Source organism: Trifolium pratense, linkage group LG5, assembly GCF_020283565.1.
Source record: "Trifolium pratense cultivar HEN17-A07 linkage group LG5, ARS_RC_1.1, whole genome shotgun sequence".
Lineage (NCBI taxonomy): Eukaryota > Viridiplantae > Streptophyta > Magnoliopsida > Fabales > Fabaceae > Trifolium > Trifolium pratense.
Window position 1 is genome coordinate 44568195 of NC_060063.1, and position 20103 is coordinate 44588297.

The window sequence follows — 20103 nt, forward strand, 5'->3', positions numbered from 1 at the left end:
CTTGTGAGTCATTTTATGTTTAGTAAAATAATGTGTGAGGATGTTGTGTGTTTTAGATTTTGTTATATATATATTAATGGGAATCAAGAGTGCTAAAATACACCATTTAAAAAAGATTTTGGAAAAAAAAAGCATTTAATTTTTTTTTTTGTGGGAAACAAAAACAAAAAACATTTTTTTTATGCAAATTGCAGCGGTTCAAACCGATGCTAAAATTTCAAAAAACTTGAAAAATAATTACAAATAGCGACCGTTAGGATCGACAGTAAAGTCAATGCGGCGGTTATCCCAACGGTTTACTTGAACAGCTGTTATATGTTGTAGCGACGCTGCTTGTTGCGTCAATTGTCCAACCGCTGCAGCAATCAATTAGCGACGGCTAAAACCGATGCTAATGCTTTTTATGAATAGTCACCGCTTGCCATTCTTCTTGTAGTGCCAAGAAACATTTCTACTCGGGCTTTGAATTGAGATATCAACTGAGGATTGAATCTTCTTGGAGGTTGTTTGTGTGGCGGGTATCCTTCTTTGATTCGTGGGAGAATCCACTTTATGATTATGATCTTCACAATTCCAACTGATTATTGTTAGTTACAACCTTTGATAACTATTAAAAAATTTTTTTTTTTTATTTATAACGAAGCTAATGATCGAACCTAGGACCTCTAACATACTATTCAAACCCTTCGCCAAATGTTATTCTTACAATCTTCATTTTAATGTAAGATAAAAACTATTAATTCTAAACTATTTTAAAAATGAAATGTATTTTCAAATTAATAAATTTCTAATTTCTGTGATTTTTTTTTACATATATTTCTAATAAAATACAATCTCTATATAATTTGTCCGTGCATCGCACGGGTAGAAGTACTAGTTAAATGATAGGAATAGAAACGTGGAGAGGAGGGAGAGAGAGAGAGAGAGCCGTAGCAGTAGACTCAAGAGAGGTGGATTGTTGGAGGAAAAATTAAAGCGAGTTAAATTAAAAGCATAGAAGGCGTGAAAATATTTTAGGTAATTTCTAACAGGTTGCTAACCCACCAAAAATTAAGGATAAGAATAACAAAGAGTTAAAAAGATAAGATTAAAAATAGGATTAATTTATCATTTATATAGGTGCACCAACCATCAAATTTAATTAGGATATGATATGATAGTATTATCTTATCTGGTCTCTCTATCCTACGCACCAAACGAATCCTAATAGAATTGAGAAATATTCGAGTAACTCGAAATCCGTCAATTCTACATTCACCTAAATTTTATTATGCGACACACCACTTATAATTACTCTATGAATGTCGATGAATGTTGTTTCTAGTATGTTTTAACTAGGCCTCCACAAAACCATCCAAGTTGCACTACCACTATATCCAAAAATTCTGAAACCAGCACGGGAGAGGGTCGAGCTGATCGTTTCACAAGCATGAAACATGTGTGAAAATGACGTGACTTAACCATTCTTGTTTCTTTTATTGTCGTGAATGACATGGAATTAATTGTTTTTTCTTTCTCTTATGATTGGTTAGAAAGTTTCAATATTATCCACTTATCGAGGATAGTTCAATAAGCTGAATATTATATTTTATATGCATATTTGAAGTTCGAACTCTAAATCTCCCACTTATTCATCTTAAATGTGAATTTTTAGCCTTTAGACAATTAAAAAAAAAACTTTCAATAGTATTTTTCACTGATAGCTTACTATTTTGTAGTTTTAATTTGAATCGATTTAGATATATATGAAACCGGACAATTTTAAAAGCAATATAATTATGGATGTGTTTGTTTATACTTTTAAAAAATGATTTACTTTGAAAGAATTTAGAGATTATGAGTGCATTTATTTTAGCTTTAAAAAAAGTGATTTTTTCTTTGTATATTTTAAAAAGATCTTTATGATAACTTGATTCAAAATAGTAAATGTTATTTCAAATTCATCTTTTTATAAATTAAGAAAGTGATTTTGACATTCAATAATACATGTTAGAGATTTTAACATAATAAAAATCACAATTTTCTAAAAAAATTATCTCTAAAAAATAATTTTTATGAAAAGCTATTTAAAATAACTTTTTTTTAATAGCTTTGCTATTTCGCTTACATACCAAAAAAAAATAATTCTTTATTAGAAAACTTTTAACACAAAATTAATACACTATAAAAAATATTTTTTTTTAAAACTAAAACAAGCGCAGCCTATCTTTTTTTTATATAATAAATATTATCTTTCTAAGGGCCCGTTTGGTGCACAGGATAAGAGACAGGATAGGATAACTGTATCATATCCTGCCGCAATCCAGTGTTTGGTGATACAGCAGGATATGATAAGTTAATCCTGAAGCTTATCCTATCCTGTCTCTCTAGTTATAATTCTTATCCTGAATTTGAGCTGGGTTACCAGCAGGATAGGATAAGAAGAAAAAAAAATTACTGATTTATTTTATAAAATATATTTAAAATACATAAAATAAAATTAATAAAATATAAATAATTAAATAATTAATTTTTAAATATATATGTGATTTTCTCACAGGGGTAATTTTGTAATTTATATATTCTAAAAAATCAAAATTTTACTAAAATTACAATATTTTAAAGTAAAATGATTATTAAAAAAATTGACAAATAGGGATATTAATTTAAATTTTATAAAAAATTAAATATAATTCTTTTGCAATAATAGTTTTATTATTTACGTATGAGATATATCATATATTTATTTGGCTTATCTAACATGTATATATTATTGAGTTATTTATTTGATCATGATTCATATAAAAAATTAAACTTGATTATTTTCTCATGATTTTTATTTTAAATTATATAAAGTTATTTGATTATTTATTTATATTTTTTATTTATAAAATTCAAAGTATTACAAAATAATTTTAAAAAAATAACAATTGTTTTACAAGAGTAATTTTGTCAATTAAATATGTTATATATCTTATCATATTATTATGAGCAAGTATGTATTAAAAACAAAATATAATAGTTATTATGTTTGTTATCCTGTGTGCACCAAACATAGGATATGATAACTGAGTATAACTGTTATCCTGCTGTTATCCTATCCTATCTTTATCCTGTTTTATATCCTATCCTGTCACTATGCTATCCTGCGCACCAAATGGACCCTAAAAGTTAACATTTCTTTTTATATACGTAAGATAATTACACTTAAATGAAAGACAAACATGCAACAAGCTGCGTCGTTAACCATTTTTGGATGGCAAAACCAATCATCTTATAAGCTTGTTTGAAATAAATCGACGTGTTTGTTAATGAGATTCTTTAATTAGCTTATAACGTTTTTTGAGATGCTATTAAAAATAGCGTTTGAGCTTTTAACTTATAGTTTTATACATTTTATTCCATTTTTATCCTTATTATTTTCATTTTATTATTTCTCTATTTTTTAAATTATAATAATTACTCATTAATCACATATTTTTATGTCATTTTGTATTTACAATAGCTAAATTTGCCAAACAATTTAATCTCAATCTATTAATTTTTTGCTTTATTAGTATTTTGATTCCTTAAAGAAATTTTTGGTTTCACATTGGTCCTTTATTGAATAAAAGTTCTGCTTAAGTCCCTTAAAGATATCACCGTTTGTCAAATTAGTCATTCCCGTTAATTTATCAACCCCAAATGTATTAGGTGGACCAACATTTTAGGTGGTCCACTATATACCTCAATAAATTTTTTAATCTTAATCATCCGATCTTTTTGAAAAGAAAGAAACCATTATATTTTGCATGTCCATCGGATCTAACAGTGCACCATCACCAACTAGTTTTTATTTTTATTTCTTCATCTTCTTCCTCATTCCTGCATAATCCCTTTATCGTGTTCTTCATAACTTCATCCTTTAAACCTAGAATTTCTAGACATATCCAGAAAAAATAAATCCCAAATTACAAAAATCTTAAATTCTTTTTTTTCTCTTCACTTCAAGGAAAAAGAAAATCAAGTTTCAGATCTAAAACATAACCACTCCCACCAAGCTTATTAATTAGATTCATACTGATGTGATCTTTGTGGTTTTTAATTCCATGATTTTGTTAGTTTTAAAAATCAAAGCTTCAGTCACCAAGCATGTTAGATTTATCCAGATTTGATATGTTTATGGTTTTTAATTTCATAGTTTTGTTGGCTTTAAAAATCAAAGCTTCATTCACCCTAATATTTTAGCTAGAACTAAGTTAGCTTATCCCAACCTAGTGCAGATTCAAAGACTTTAGCATTATCAACGTTGCAGATCCATATACATGATTATTCCGGACATTTGATGTTTGTCATACTAATTGTAGCGTTTGTCTTAGACATTAGGCCGCTTTATTCTATTAACTCGGATGCTGTGAGCTTGTTTGCAGATTCATCCTTATTAATTTTTAGCAAAATTAAATTTGTAATAGTTTCGATTGATGTATTTCCTCTAAGTTTGAATGGATGAATGAATATATTTTTGTTTAGTAAAAAAAGAAGTTAACAAGATACTAAAGAAGGAGAACAAAAACCATAACATATAGGTCATAGACGAAATGTTCTATGAATTCACTAACATTTGATAGAATAATTATTAGTCATGTGCTGATCAAAATAAAATAAAATTAGTGATGCATTTTAATAATAACTCAATTAGTACATAATTTTAGAAATATTTGATATCCAATGTGACAAAGTATTAACAAGAAATTTATTTTTTAGTTTCATGGTATAATTGATAGGTTTGTTTTATAATATATTTCAGATATATCATTTATACAATAAACTTTTAAAAGTAAAATTTATTTATATTTTATCGTGGAAGAAGTACATATTAATGTTACGATACAGAACCGACGATTTTTCACTGTAGCACCATAAAAATAGTAAAGATTTACTTTTAGATAATTTTTTAGAAGTCTTAGACACATCCAAATTTAAATTAAATATCATTTTAGCTTTTTAAAAAAAAATTATATACTTTTTTACTTTAATTTTAAAAATATTTGAAAGAAGAATCAATGTTAGAAAATGTACATTTGATTATTAATACTAATATATAGCAGTATTCATATATAAACTAATTCAAATAAAAATTTAAAACTGATAATTTTTTTTTGAAAGAATTGTAACCAATCAAGAGAACGAAAAACGATCAAATCATGCCATTCAGGACAAATACAAGACAAAGAAGGGTTGAGTCATGTCACTCGCACGAGTTTCATGCTTGTGAATTTTTTAACGTAATCCTTTCCTTTCATGTTCCCCTTCTTTTCACTAGAACCACACCATCACCACAGACCACGTTGTTTCACTTTCACCCATTTGTCATCTCGTACACCAATTCTGGATTTTTATTTGAAAAAGTTCCGATATTTTTTTCGGATACAAGGTTTTAGATTTTTTTGGAAATTTTTTCAATTTTTTTTGAAAAAATGTTTCGATTTCAAATAAAAATAATTACTGAGTTTTTTTTGGAAAAAGTTTCCAATCTTTTTTCAGTAAAAAAGTTTAGATTTTTTTTTTCGACAAAAAAGTTCCCGATTTTATCGGGGAATAAAGTTTCGATTATAGATAAAAATAATTCTGGAGTTTTATTGGGAAAAAAATTTCGATCTTTTTACCTGAAAAAAAATCACGATATTTTTGTCTGAAAAAAATTTCAAATTTTTCCCGTGAAAAAAGTTACGATATTTTTGTCGGAAAAAGGTTTTTAAAATTTTTCCAAAACAAGTTTCCAATAATAAGTTTTTAAAATTCTTCCAAAACAAGTTTTTCTATGTGTTGGGCACAATGATAAAGCGCCACAAGGGGGCTAATAATTTTTAAAAAATTAAAATGGAGCCTGATATTTTGGGGCTCATTAGGGGCCTAATAAATAAGCTCATTATTTCTATATGAGAGCTTTTTTGGCCCTTGAGTATTTATCGCACCCTTTTAACTTTTTATTTTACTATTTTGCTACTTAAATTGTAGATATTATTTTGCTACTTAAGTAGCGGATGTTATAAAAATAAAAAAATTGAGAAAAAAAGAATACTTGTAACATGAAATTTTTAAATTTTTACACGTCTGCTATTTAAGTAACGAACTTAGTTCGCTACTTAAGTAGTAGAAGGGATATTTTGATAATTTTAAGGGGCGCACAAGAAAACTAAAAAAGCGCCAAAAGAAATTCTCTTTCTCTACCTATAAACAAAGAGTTATGTTAACTTGTGCCCTAAGGGAACATGTTAAGCTACCTAAAAATAGAAATATAGCATTTAATAATAGAAAAAATTTAATGTTTAGAGAATTGAATACACCATGTTCAATAAATTTTTTCCACATTTATATCCTTAACATGTGCCCTTAATGGCACAAGTTAACATTCTCCATAAACAAAAAACCACGAAATAATAAATTCGGCGTAAAGCCCCCGCCCTAAACATGATTTCAACCCTTCCTATTTTGATTCGGATTGATTTGAGTATAAAAACCCTATACCACTATAAATTTTGAGTATTGACTATAAAGATTAATAAATACGATTCTTCAAAAATAACAATTGTAAATTAATGTTTAAAATTATGAGAAATTATTTATAAATAAAAATTCATGGTTTCTATTATTTTTAGAATAATTGCATAATTGACATCTGTTCAATATGAGTAAAATTTATATTTTTTGTAATTTTAATTAAACTAGTAATAATTAAGTTGTTGTCTTAATTGCAAAAATAAATTTAAAATGACCATTAACTTATATTTTACAAAACGATTGTATATATGTTGTTGTTAAAATTTTAAATATTTTTAAAAAACGTTGTGGATCACATCACCAACAGTTTGCCTAGAATCTGTCAGGTGAAGGAAGATACTGGTATATGGTATATTTGCGTTGCAGAATTGGCTTTGATTGCATGCAGGGAGGGGGGCGAAGCAGTAGCCAAGGCCCCCCCTCTCCCTCATCTACATACATATACATAATATATCATATATTATTATAATTTGTAAATATATCTATTATTTATCATTTACATTATATAAATAAGAATTTAATTGATATGTATTTACGGTGTAAAAATATTTATATTGTCGAACAATTATAAGTGTTGAATTATTAAAAATATAGCTTTTTAATAAACAAAAAATTAGTTGTTTCGAGTGGTAAGAGTTTTGAGACTCTTAAGTAAGTGGTAAAAATTTCATATTTGGCTCTTGCGTATGAACAAAATTCGAGTTAGGGGAAGAACTTATTTTTTGTGCCCCACATATTTCTCGGAGGCGATTAGTCATCAGTCACCATTAAATAAGAACTTCGTAAATATAACACAATAAAATTTAAAAAAAAAAATTACATGGACAAGTGTAATAGAAAAATCTACATTCATTTTTATTATTATTTTACTAGTTTTCGGCCCCCGGTATGATAAGCTTCTGGATCCGTCCCTGATTGCATGGTCTCAATGGTGAAAAATTACAGGATGCATAATGAGCGTGCTTAGGCTACACAGTGATGGTGCGCAGAGTTCCGGTTACAGCTCGGTCGTATCTCAAAAATCTTTGTCTGCATGGTCATGGGCAGAAGGCAGATTATGACTCATTTAATCACACCCTTCGAATTTCCGCAGCTTATTTGTGACACAGACAAAAATCCCGAGCTGTTCACCGTTTAATTCTGTGTTGTCAATAGATTTGGTTCACTAATCAAAAAGAAAGAGGTCTTGGTGTTGAATTTCTTTTTTGTTTACAATGAGCTGGAGATCGAGTCAAAGACTTATAACATACTACTCAAATCCTTCACTATTAGATCAAACCTAGTGACTTTGTTGGTGTTGAATTTATGTACATGAAGAGCTGCTAAATCCATACTATTATTTGGTCTTGCACAGGAAATTGGTACTGCTTCTGTGGCGACACGAGTGGGAGCAAAGTTGTTATGTTGCGTATTTAATTAATTGGATTTGGATGAAATCACTATAAGTGTGGGTATAATCACCATCGGTGGCGCTGAATTCCGGATTCGAATGGATGTTATACGTATTTATTAGACATGCGGCATAGAGCTTCAAGATGCTCATGTGCTCGAGACCATTCAACGCCTTTGGAAGTCGGATGTTCTTTCGAAAGTAAATGTTTTTTGTTGGAGGTTATTATTAAACAGATTGCCAATTAGAGCAGCTCTTCATCACCGTGATATTTTGACTAATCATCATGAATTATCATGCATCTTTTGTTTTCAACAAGCTGAGGACGAAAAACATCTTTTCTTTTCATGTCCTTTTAGTAAGGGAGTATGGAACAAAATTTTATCTTGGTTAGGGACATCGTTACAAACTGGAGTCGAAGGTAGAGATCATTTTCTTTTATTTGGTGATTTGTTCAAAATGAAAGACAAAGGTCGTGTCCGGTACTTGGTATGGTTGGCAACCACTTGGAATATTTGGAATCTTCGCAATAAGGTAATTTTTAAGGGCAATATTGCGGATGTTTCGTTGTTATTGGAGAGAATCAAATTTCATTCTTGGTTGTGGTTTACTAGTCGGTATGGGCGGATGACTTGTACTCATTTTTCTTTTTGGTATTTAAATCTTATGTCTTGTATTCTGAGCACTAAGTTTAGTGTTTTTTGTTATAAGGGTTTGAGTACCCTATGTACCTTATAATAAATTTTTTATTATAAAAAAAAAAAAAAATAAGTGTGGGTAGGTAGGTATTTTTATTTTTTTTTACAAAGTGTGGGTAGGTAGCTTATGAGGTGTGGAATAAGTGACATGTTTGTGTAATTGGAGCTCATTGTATTGGACTTATCTATTGGTTTTTTCCAAAAAAAATTTAAATATCTTTTAAATATCATTCCATAATAGACCACTTATTATAAAAATGATCAATATTAAAATTTACCTACTACAATATCAAAAAATTTAACCGACAATTTCCCCATTCTTAGACTTTTGTATTGTCGTGAATGACATGTGATTGTTTTTCGTCTTATGGTGATTAGGCAAAACTCTTTCCAGCCATTTTTACCGCGCAAGCTCCGTATAATTCCTCTACAACAAATACTTTAAGTCTTTAACTAATTAATAATCAATCTCCTTTTAAGAAAATTAATAAATAATTTTAAGAACAAAATTAAGAATAGCATATGATGGTGGCTCTGCAAGTGCACAAAATCGCAACCAAGTAATAAAGTGATAAGTTATCGTTCTTCACAGGGATTGTGCCAAAATTACTAGTTTCACTTAGGAATTTAGAAAGTAAAGGTACTTTGCATTCGCTTTGTTGGTTTGAAAGAATTTGACTGATAAAAGCAAATAACAATAAAATAAAGGACAAGAAAGTAAAGAGCAATAAAAATAAATAAGTGTGCGAGTAGATACAGGGTTGATTAAGTGTTTCGAATCTCACCCTTACTTCTGCTTGGTAACTAGCGTTATACTTTTCTTCATTACTAGTTATAGTCTACCGGATTAATTTCCATCAAAATAAGCCTAGTATTACTATTCTTATTTCTATTGCAACATGACTTAGGACTAATCAATGCTTCGATAGGTTTAACCTTCGTTATCTCATATCATTAGCTTTAACGGGTTCAGCCTCATAGAGTACGTCCTAACCTTTAGAAGTTCAGTATTTAACAAGTTCTCTACACTCGCTTGATTAACCTATTCATTGCAGAATTTAACTACGTGTGATTCTTAATCCCGCCCCTACCTCAGATACTGAATTTAATGGTCTCATAGTTGATAGGATGAATTGTCTTTTTAGTCTGGCCTATTAATTCTGTTGTCACGGGATCAGTTAATTTCCTTTAGGTTCATTCAATAATGTGATCAATATTAAGAATAAAGAATTAAAACAAGACAATTATAGAAAATAGCTCAATAACAATCGAATATAAACTTTCTCGAACCATAATTACATGTCTCAAGCATTCATAAGGGAGTTCATCTACTTGACCTAACCTAGGAAAAATAAATTACAAAGGCAATAAAAGTAAAGAACCTTAATTATTGCCAAGGAGTTCATTGGCCCTCCTTGCCTCCTCCTTAGAGTTCTACTAATTCTCGAGTGAATATTGAATAACTCTATTTATAGTTTTTCAGCTGAATTTGGGTTTTTTCTGCGCACCCATCTTATCCATATCGTGGCCACGATACCGTTCAGAATTGTCTCATTGTGGCTACGATAGGTCGTATCGTGGCACGATGAAGATTTGATTCAGATTTTCTTGTTTTATTTCACCGTCTCCATCGTACCACGCTGGATCTCATCGTGGTTATGATGGTGCGTGCTTTTTTTTGACGTTTTTGTCCCTTTTTTATATTTTTTCCACTTTTCTTAATTCTTGGTCAAATAACTTCATTTTTCTAGGTATTTGATTGCTTTTGGTCTTCAATTTCTATTAAAACTACCCTAAATTACTACTAAAAACATCATATAATTGACTGTCATCAACATTCTATGCGGAGGATAAATATTCTAACACGTTATTTCTCAAAGTTGTTTAATTTCAAAGTACCCTAAAATAATCAATCTAAATAAATATGGCCGATTTTTTGTGAGCCTAACTCAATTGATAGAGATATCATATATACAAAAGTCGGAGTTTAAATTCAAGAATTCATACTTATTAATTTTAAGGACGAATTTTTAATCAATAAACTATTTAAAAAAATAAAAAATAAAAATAAAAAGGCCCGTACGTAAAAATTTATTTTTCTAAAAGTGGTGTCATTTATAAGTAAAAAAAATAAACAAGCTAGCTAGTAGCTAGCTACATACAACACCAAACTAATATTAACAAACCAATATTAAAGATTAAGGGTTTTTAAAGGTGAATTTTATCATTTTTAGTAAATTTTTAAAATGTTAACTCATAGAAAAATGATACCGAGTACTATCACAGTACTCCTTAAATATCCTAAATAGTAAATTTTTGTGAATTTTTCATCTCTCAAAACAAATATCCCAAATGTTTTAACGAATTATTGGATGTGTTGAATATAATTATTTTATACTTATTCCCAATATTAATAATGCAAGATTCATGGAAACTTTATGCCATGATTTTCCACTATAAAAGTACTTCAAATATGTACCTAAGTTATTATGACACAAAAATAAGATAGCTAAACATGGTATTATCATGTTTCCGCTATCAGGCGACCTACCGTTAATATCCACGCACAAAATCCAATAATTTTGAATGTGAATTGTGGGTTAAAAAGTCCTACATCGGATGTGAGATGATCTGAACATAAATTTTAAAACGAAAGTTTATTTCTTTAGAATGAAACTTGTGCGAAAATGACATGGCGTATAGTTTAACCATTCGTTTTTCAACAGACAATTTCACCATTCATTTTTTACTCTTGTATGACATGTGATTGTTTTTCGTCCTATAATGATAGGTTAAAAATCTGTCCTGCCATTTTTACCGTGCAAGCTTTGTACAACTTATCTACAAGATTTTTAATTTTTTTTATACTTTTACCACCAGTTTAATCTAGTTCGGGAGTCAGTTATGACATCAAGTGGTTTTATCCCACTCCCGATCGCAGTTGTGGGATCGAACCGTGGTCCTCCCTACCAATTCAATGTCAATCACCACTAAACCAACTAACGATTGGTTTACAAGAAATACTTTACCTAGTTATAATGAATAATCCTACACCATGCACTCACGTTAGACAGTAATAATGGCAGTGGATAGGGGTGCTCAAATCCAAACCAATCCAAATAAAAACCGAAAATCGATCCAAAAAAACCGAAAACCGGAAAAAAACCGAAGTTTTTTGGATGTGTTTGGATGTTCTTTTGTGAAAACCGTTGGATCGGATCGGATCGGATTTTGGATTGATTTCTTAAAACCGATCCAAACCGAACCAAACCGCATACATATATTTTAATATTTATTTATCTTTTTATTAGTATAAATATATATATTGCATTAACTTTTTTTTCATTTTAAATTTTGTTAATACTATATGTTAGTTTAATTTAATCTATTTTTTTTTTTACTTTTTATATGTTTCGAATATAATTGGTAATTGTCATTCCAAAATATTAATTTTCAATATATTATATGTTATATTTTACATCAAACTTAATATTTTATGTAAAAAAAAATCAAACTTAATATTTATTTTGTCAAAAATGTCAAACTATTATTTTATAGCGTTTTTTATAATATTTATATTTATTAAAAAAAATTACAATTTATAATTTGGATATCCAAAAACCGATCCAAATTAAACCGCATAATATTGGATCGGATTGGATCGGATTTTTTTTATTTGTCATCCAAAACCGAACCAAACCGCAAATGAATTTATTTTTGGATCGGATGAGTTTTTGCCTCAAAACCGATCCAAACCGAACCGCGAGCACCCCTAGCAGTGGAGAATAAAATATAAGGTGTGATATATCAAGATTAATTTTTTATTTTGTTTTACTCAATATCAATATTAACTTGTGTGACTAAAATTAATACGACATCTTCTCTATCTCTCTACTCACAACACCGAATTCGTGACATGCAAACAATATTAAAATAATAAAAAGTGTATAAATATTGTATATTTATTAGATAATTGTGTATGAATAACATTTTTGATAAAATATTCTAACTCCAATTCTAAAAATTGTTTATTCTAAGTACATACATAAAAATAACCAATCTAAATAAGAATGTTTGATTCCCACGAGTCTAGTTCAATTAGCAGAGACATTGTATTATATATAAGGAAGATAGAATTCAAATTTAAATTTTTTCACTTATTTATCTTAAGGATGAATTTTTGACGTGTATGCAACAATTTATTTTTAAAAGTGGTTTCATTTTTTTTTGTCTAATAGCATAGTGCCTAGCAATTCCACTTTAAATGTGAATAAATAGAGTGTCCGAGATTCGAACTCTGACTCCTGCATCATATATGTGATGTTCCTACTAACTGAGTTAAGCTCATGGGATAAGTGGTTTCATTTCTAAGTACAAAAAATAACCAATCTAGCTAGCGAGATAAGATTAAAGGTTGTTTAATAAATATTTGGTTTAAAAGTGGTTTAATTTTAATTTTAATTTTTTTGTTGATAAAATTTATCTTCTTTTGTAAAAAAAAAGGTTTATATGTCTTGTAAAAACAAAAAGGTTTATATGTCAAAAACATTTGGGATATTTGTTTTCCGAGCTGGAATAATTCAGCAATTTATGCCACGTTTTCTATACTTATTCCCAACAATGCAAGCTACATGGAACTTTGTGCCATGATTTTTTCACTATAAAAGTACTCCAAATATGTAGCTAAGTTATTATGAAACACATACTAAAGATAGCTAAACATGGCATCTATCTCACCCTCACCTCTCTCCCTTATGTCCCTTAATATCTCTTCCAATTTCAATACCTCATCCTCTTTGCAATATCCATTTTCCCAAAAACAACATCAACCCTCTAAAAATAGAAAACCAAAGTACCATAAAATAGCATGCACTTCCAATGATACTAACCAAAATAGCCCTAAAGAACAAGAACAAAAATCATCACCAAGAAGAAATGTTCTAATAGGTCTAGGAGGACTTTATGGTGCTACCACTCTCACAAACAACAACTCATTAGCCTTTGGTGCTCCAGTGCCAATTCCAGATCTCAGCAAATGTGTAAAATCAACACCGAAAGATATAGATCCAGTCGATTGTTGTCCACCATTTTCCTCAAACATCATAGATTTCAAGTTCCCTACTTTTGGAAAATTAAGGGAAAGACCAGCTGCACAATTAGTTGATGATGATTATATTGCAAAATACAAAGAAGCCCTTAAACTCATGAAAGCCCTACCAGCCGATGATCCAAGAAGTTTTGAACAACAAGCTAAAGTTCATTGTGCTTATTGTGTTGGTGGTTATACACAACTAGGTTACCCTGGCGTTCAACTAAGTGTTCATAATTCTTGGCTTTTTTTCCCTTTCCATCGTTGGTATCTTTATTTCTATGAGAGAATATTAGGTAGTTTAATCAATGATCCTACTTTTGCCATACCCTTTTGGAATTGGGATGCTCCTGATGGCATGCGAATTCCTTCCATTTTTACAGATCCAAAATCTTCCCTTTATGACCCTAAAAGAGATTGCAGACATCAACTACCAAAAATTGTTGACCTAGACTATACCAAAAGTAAGGAAGATCCTACAAATGTTAATTATGTTCCTAATTATCCCAGTGCAGAACAACAAATCCAAATCAACCTTAGTGTAATGCATAGACAAATGATCACCAATAGCCAGACCTCTAGACAATTTTTTGGAAGCCCTTATCGCGCTGGTGACGAAGGTGGCGTAGATGACAAAGGTCCCGGCTCTATAGAACTTACTCCACATACACCTATTCATATATGGACCGGTGATCCAAAACAGCCTGTTGGAGAGGACATGGGAAATTTCTATTCCGCCGGAAGAGATCCACTATTTTACGCTCACCATGGAAATGTGGATAGGATGTGGTCTATTTGGAAAACATTACCTGGAATAAGTAAGGATTGCAATGACAATGATTGGCTAGATTCTGAATTTCTCTTTTATGATGAGAATAAGAATCTTGTTAAAGTGAAAGTCAAGGATTGTGTTGATGAAAGCAAGCTTGGTTATTGTTATCAAAAGGTTGACATTCCTTGGATAGATTCTAAACCTAAACCTGCTGGTAGAAGAGTTCGGTCTAAGGGTAAGTTGTTAACAAAACCGAGAAAATCTGTTGATAATTTTCCTATTGTTTTGGATTCGGTTGTGAGTACTATCGTGAAGAGGCCAAAGAAGTCGAGGAGTTCAAAGGAGAAGAAAGATCAAGAGGAAATTTTGGTGATATATGGGATCGAGTTTGATGACAAAATTGAAGTGAAGTTTGATGTTATTGTGAATGATGAAGATGATAAGGTGATTGGAGCTGAAAATACCGAGTTTGCTGGATCCTTTGTGAGTTTGATGCATGTACACAATAAAAAAATCAATATGAAGAAGAATACTGTTACTTGTTTGAGAATTGGATTAACCGATTTGTTGGAGGGTTTGAATGCTGCTGATGATGATAGTATTCGGGTTACATTGATTCCTAGATATGGTAACGGTGTCAAAATTAGGGGCATCAAGATAGAGTTTGAATCTTGAAAAAATTGCAACCAACGAAGAACCGTGCGAGTGACTAGTGCAAATGAGGAAAGATAGAGTTTCCTTTATTTTATTTTTTTTGTTTTCTTGTCAAATAAATGGTGCAATTCCATCCTCAAGTTGGTGATTAGTGCAAATGAGGAAATATTGTTTTTTTATGAGCAAATGAGGAAATATTGTTAATTATATAACGATCGATGATCCATTGACATTAGTATACATGTTTAAATTTATTTATTTGAATCTAAGGAAATGGATGAAACAGAATACTATATTAATGTAATTCAAACAAATTCTTAAAAAAATAATCTCACGTATTATTTGAATCTAAGGTTAGGTTTGTGATTAAGATTAGCACATAATTAAATTCTGCATGATTTAAGTTAATCAAACAAGGTAGGAGAACACGTGACAACTTGTTAAACGTTGAAATCGAGGGTAAAGATACTATAAAAACATAATTTGTTAAACGTTGAACTTAAGGGTAGAGATACTATAAAAATAAGGAGGTAACCTACCAGCGGTTGATTTCACTTAGTCAATTGCAATAGAGGTAAGAAATGATAACACTGAATTTATCTTATTAGAAATTAATCTACCAGCTAATAAAGTAAGTAGATATAGCGTCAGTTACAGAGCAGGAATAGGGGAGGGATTTGAAAGCACTTAACTTACTTTTATCATCTTAGACTCTTTCTTTTATCTTTAGTCTTATATTATTTACTTCTGTCTCAAAACATTTTTCAAACAAACAAAGCGAAAGCAAAACTATCTTAATTCCTAAACGAAACTAGTCGCCTTGGCACGATCCCTGTGGATAAGAACTCATTCTAAACACTAGAGTGTGAATTATTACTCGACGATAGAATGATCCACTTGTCAGACCGCAGCCAACGAGCAACAGTTTAAGTGTTGGGTTGTGATGACAATCAATGATATGATATTTTTAATAGTAATTTAGGGTAGTTTTAATAGCAATTGAAGCCCAAAAGCAAGCAAATACCTGGAAAAGTGAAATTACTTGGCCCGAAAGCAAGCAAGTGACTAGTTGATAGAGTTTCCTTTAATTTTTTTTTGTATTTTTTTTTTGTTGTCAAATAAATGGTGCAATTCCATCCTCAAGTTGGTGATTGGTGCAAATGAGGAAATATTGTTTTTTTATGAGCAAATGAGGAAATATTGTTAATTATATAACGATCGATGATCCATTGACATTAGTATACATGTTTTAATTTATTTATTTGAATCTAAGGAAATGGATGAAACAGAATACTATATATTAATGTAATTCAAACAAATTCTTAAAAAAATAATATCTTTAAAAAATAATATTGAATATATCAAGAGCTTTAAAATTATATTTTTTAATGAGTTTGAGTGTATTTCAAGGATTTGACGTATTTCTCATTTGTAGATATTTTGAATAATTTTTATTTTAGCATTTGGGGTATTTCAAGAATATGTACATATTTGAGTGTTTTTATTCAAAAAGAATATGCGATTCATAGGTTTAAATATAGGTTATAGAGAAATTCTATGGTAAATCTATCAAATTTTAATATACGGTATAATAGATTACTAAATTACAAGGTAAATGAATATTTTTTCAAAAGAAATCATTTTTCTATTATTTAAAATATTATAATAACTAAATACTATTTATCAAAATTGTAAAAAAATAAAATTTTGTATTTTTTTGAATATTTTATCACTCATAATATATAGTTATTATTGAATTCTTTTATGAAAAAATGTGAAAAAGTTAGCATAATGCTTATAAAACATTGAACTCATGTTTTTTCTTATGAAATTATAATTTATGAAATACAATAATCGACAAATAATGTTTTGATTCATAAAATAATTATTAATGTATTAGTAAAAATAATCATCAAGAGCTTTAAAATTATACTCCATCCATCCCAAAATATAAGAACCAGTTTGACTACAGCACGCATGTCAACACAATTTTAATCATTAATATCTTTAATTGTTTATTAGTAAAATTTATAAAAACTTGAAAATACTCATCAAAATGAATTAAACAAGATCTTATATGCTAATATTTATATCTATATATTATTAAAAAATATGGTCAAAGCAAGATAAGTGAATAGTGTCATTTAGTCAAAATAGCTGTTATAAAATGGGACGGAGAGAGTATCTTTTAATGAGTTTTAGTGTATTTCAAGGATTTGGCGTATTTCACATCTGTAGATGTTCTGGTGAACACTCAAAAGGGCTGATATTATTGATAATATGAAATTCTTTTACATAAGTTTATCAAATATGGACTAAAAAAAATCGTGTTCTCCTTTACAATGAAAATGCAAAACTATTTATAGGCTGCAAATTTCTTCTTCTCCAAGTTTGATTTCCTGATTTTCGGCCACCACCGTCTTCTCCGGCGAGCCAGCGCAAGAATAGGGGTTGTTATCCTTTCCTTCGTCCCCAAGCTATGGAGGTTATGGGGGTGATGATTTCTTCCACGAGAAATTAAGTAGTTGATCATTTGGGAGAAGAATATATTTTGGGCGTGATTCATCTGTCAAAATTAGTTGGCACCACGCTGCTTCATCTCGCCATGTCTGGTAGTCTCGCCATCTCTCCTATTGGGTCTTCACGGATCATTTTGATTGGGCCTTGTTACTTTTGGACTTATTGGGCCTAATTAATTTGTCCCTTAGCCCATTGCCCGATCCAATAGATATCTTATATACTATATATAAAGAGAATACATGAGTATTGTATTCTGGTTACATTGATTCCTAGATATGGGGATGGTGTCAAAATTAGTAGCATCAAGATAGAGTTTGAATCTTGAAAAAATTGCAACCAACGAATAACCGTGTGTCTGACTAGTTGTTAGAGTTTCCTTTATCTTTTTTTGTTTTCTTGTCAAATAAATGGTGCAATTCTATCCTCAAGTTGGTGATTGGTGCAAATGAGAAAATATTGTTTTTTATGTGCAAATGAGGAAATATGGTTAATTATATAACGATCGATGATCCATTGACATTAGTATACATGTTTAAAGTTATTTATTTGAATCTAAGGAAATGGATGAAACAGAATACCGTACTATATTAATGTAATTCAAACAAATTCTTAAAAAAATAATCTCACGTATTAGGCCATATCTTTAAAAAATAATATTGAATATATCAAGAGCTTTAAAATTATATTTTTTAATGAGTTTGAGATTGAACCAAGTCATCTAAGTCATGTGGTATTTTGTGAGTATAAAAGAAATGTATCATTGAGCACGGGTCTATTACTAGTTCTTTCTATTCATAGTCGATGCGAGTGCTTAAAATTATGATCATATTTCGTTTAAGAAACAAAATGTCGATTCGATTATAGTAACATTTTTTTTTAATTAATATTACTAACATTTTAAGAAGTTGCTATATTAACTATTAAGTCTTTTTTTCTTTTATCAAGCTTTAAATGTTATGCGAAGGGTAAAAGAGGAAAAACATTATAACTTTTGAAAACATTTACAAAAGTTAACAATTCCTTAAAATACGTAAAAATGATAAAATGACTTACATTTTGGAACGGATGAGTACTAAAGTAGACATTTTTGCAACATACTACATTTAATTTTTATTTTTTTGATAAAGAAGAGGGCCTAAGCCCTAAAAAAAGAGAGATTAATTACAACGAAATAAGTCTAGGAGATAGTAATCCCTGTCTATCCGCATCAAGCAAATATCTAACTTGACTAGAACATATACATCAAAATACATAGTATTCAAATCTAATGAGCAACCTATATATTTGTCAAAGCATTATTTGTTTCTCTATAAGAATGTGTGATTTTAACTTCCCATTCAATTCCTTCTCCAATAGCCTACTTATGCTTTTGATCAATAAAACCCCCGTCACACTAGTGGTTACTCCACTTTTGATAGCCGTAACAACTGCCACAGAGTCTACATCAAGCTCCACTAATCTAAATCTCATACTCCACGCATATCTCAACCCTTCCAAGCCAATCTTCTCTATTATTACGAAAAATTCCTCCACAACCAACAATTATCCTTCCTTTACAAGCTCCATCTATATTGAGCTTAACCCATCCATCTATCAGCGGCTTCCAACCAATCAACACGGTGCTTCGAGGCCTCTCAGAACCTATGCGTTGAGCCTTGTCTGCATCTCTATATTCCTTGCAGCGCTGCATCACAAACTGTACAGGATGTAACGGACAAATAAAATTCTCATCATGATTATCTTTATTGCGCCAAATCCACAATTAATAACATAATGTTGCCTAGAATTCCGACCATCGAATATTCATAATCGCATCCAAATCACCTTGTAAATTAAACTTGAACCAATGACTAAGCTCCCCAGTCCCCACCAAAGAATTCCGCGCGGCATTTGAGTAGTATAACCTGCATCCACATATTTCTAGCAATAACACAGTCCCTAAGAACATGTAAACAAGTCTCATCATAATCTCTATTTATGCTGGCATGAGGGATAATAGCTGCAATTTTCTGCAGTAGCTCGGCTGGTAACCATCCTTGCAATATACTCCAATTCCACTTCCCATCATCATCAACAAGTTCACAAACTTTCATATGCTGTAGATTAGAAGGAATGTGAGTAACGTGTTCATCAAACTTAACGAGAAGTCGTGCAAACCAAACTTAATGACAGGTTAATATTTTAAACATTTAAATACTTTGGAATTGCAACATATATTTAAATTACCTACTTTGAAATGAAAAAAGAAAAGTCACGCCAAGCAAATACTCCATCTGTTCCAAAATGTAAGTCCTTTTTGCATTTGTACGCATATTAAGAAATTGCTAACTTTTGTGAATGTTGTAAAAAATTATGGGTCTTGCTAACCAATGCTCCCGGTCACTAGTTAAGGAACTAAAAGAAGAAATAAAATAAAAGTTGTGCATGGAAAACATCAAAATATAAATTTTGTTGTATTGAC

The 20103-nt window shown here is 30.0% G+C and overlaps 2 protein-coding genes across 2 annotated transcripts; one reads left to right on the plus strand and one right to left on the minus strand.

The window, feature by feature from the left end:
• Positions 1-13303: 13303 nt before the first annotated feature.
• LOC123885312 (polyphenol oxidase, chloroplastic-like) lies at positions 13304-15357 on the plus strand. The gene has a single exon (XM_045934589.1). It carries the CDS (start codon positions 13329-13331, stop codon positions 15141-15143), a length of 1815 nt encoding a protein of 604 aa, XP_045790545.1. The 5' UTR covers positions 13304-13328; the 3' UTR covers positions 15144-15357.
• A 3744-nt stretch (positions 15358-19101) lies between these two features.
• On the minus strand, positions 19102-19735 carry LOC123886753. Its single transcript, XM_045936046.1, has 2 exons — positions 19547-19735; positions 19102-19338 (listed from the first exon to the last, which is right to left on the minus strand). The coding sequence occupies exons 1-2, from the start codon at positions 19733-19735 to the stop codon at positions 19102-19104; spliced, it is 426 nt and encodes a 141-aa protein (XP_045792002.1).
• Between the last annotated feature and the right edge of the window lie 368 nt (positions 19736-20103).

Bases quoted from the DNA above. Each gene is read 5' to 3' on its own strand.
- LOC123886753 (XM_045936046.1), bottom strand. From the start codon at position 19,735: ATGAAAGTTTGTGAACTTGTTGATGATGATGGGAAGTGGAATTGGAGT. The intron at 19,339-19,546 runs GTTATACTACTC...CATCCTGTACAG, and splicing joins CTAGAAATATGTGGATGCAG to TTTGTGATGCAGCGCTGCAA.
- LOC123885312 (XM_045934589.1), top strand. From the start codon at position 13,329: ATGGCATCTATCTCACCCTCACCTCTCTCCCTTATGTCCCTTAATATC.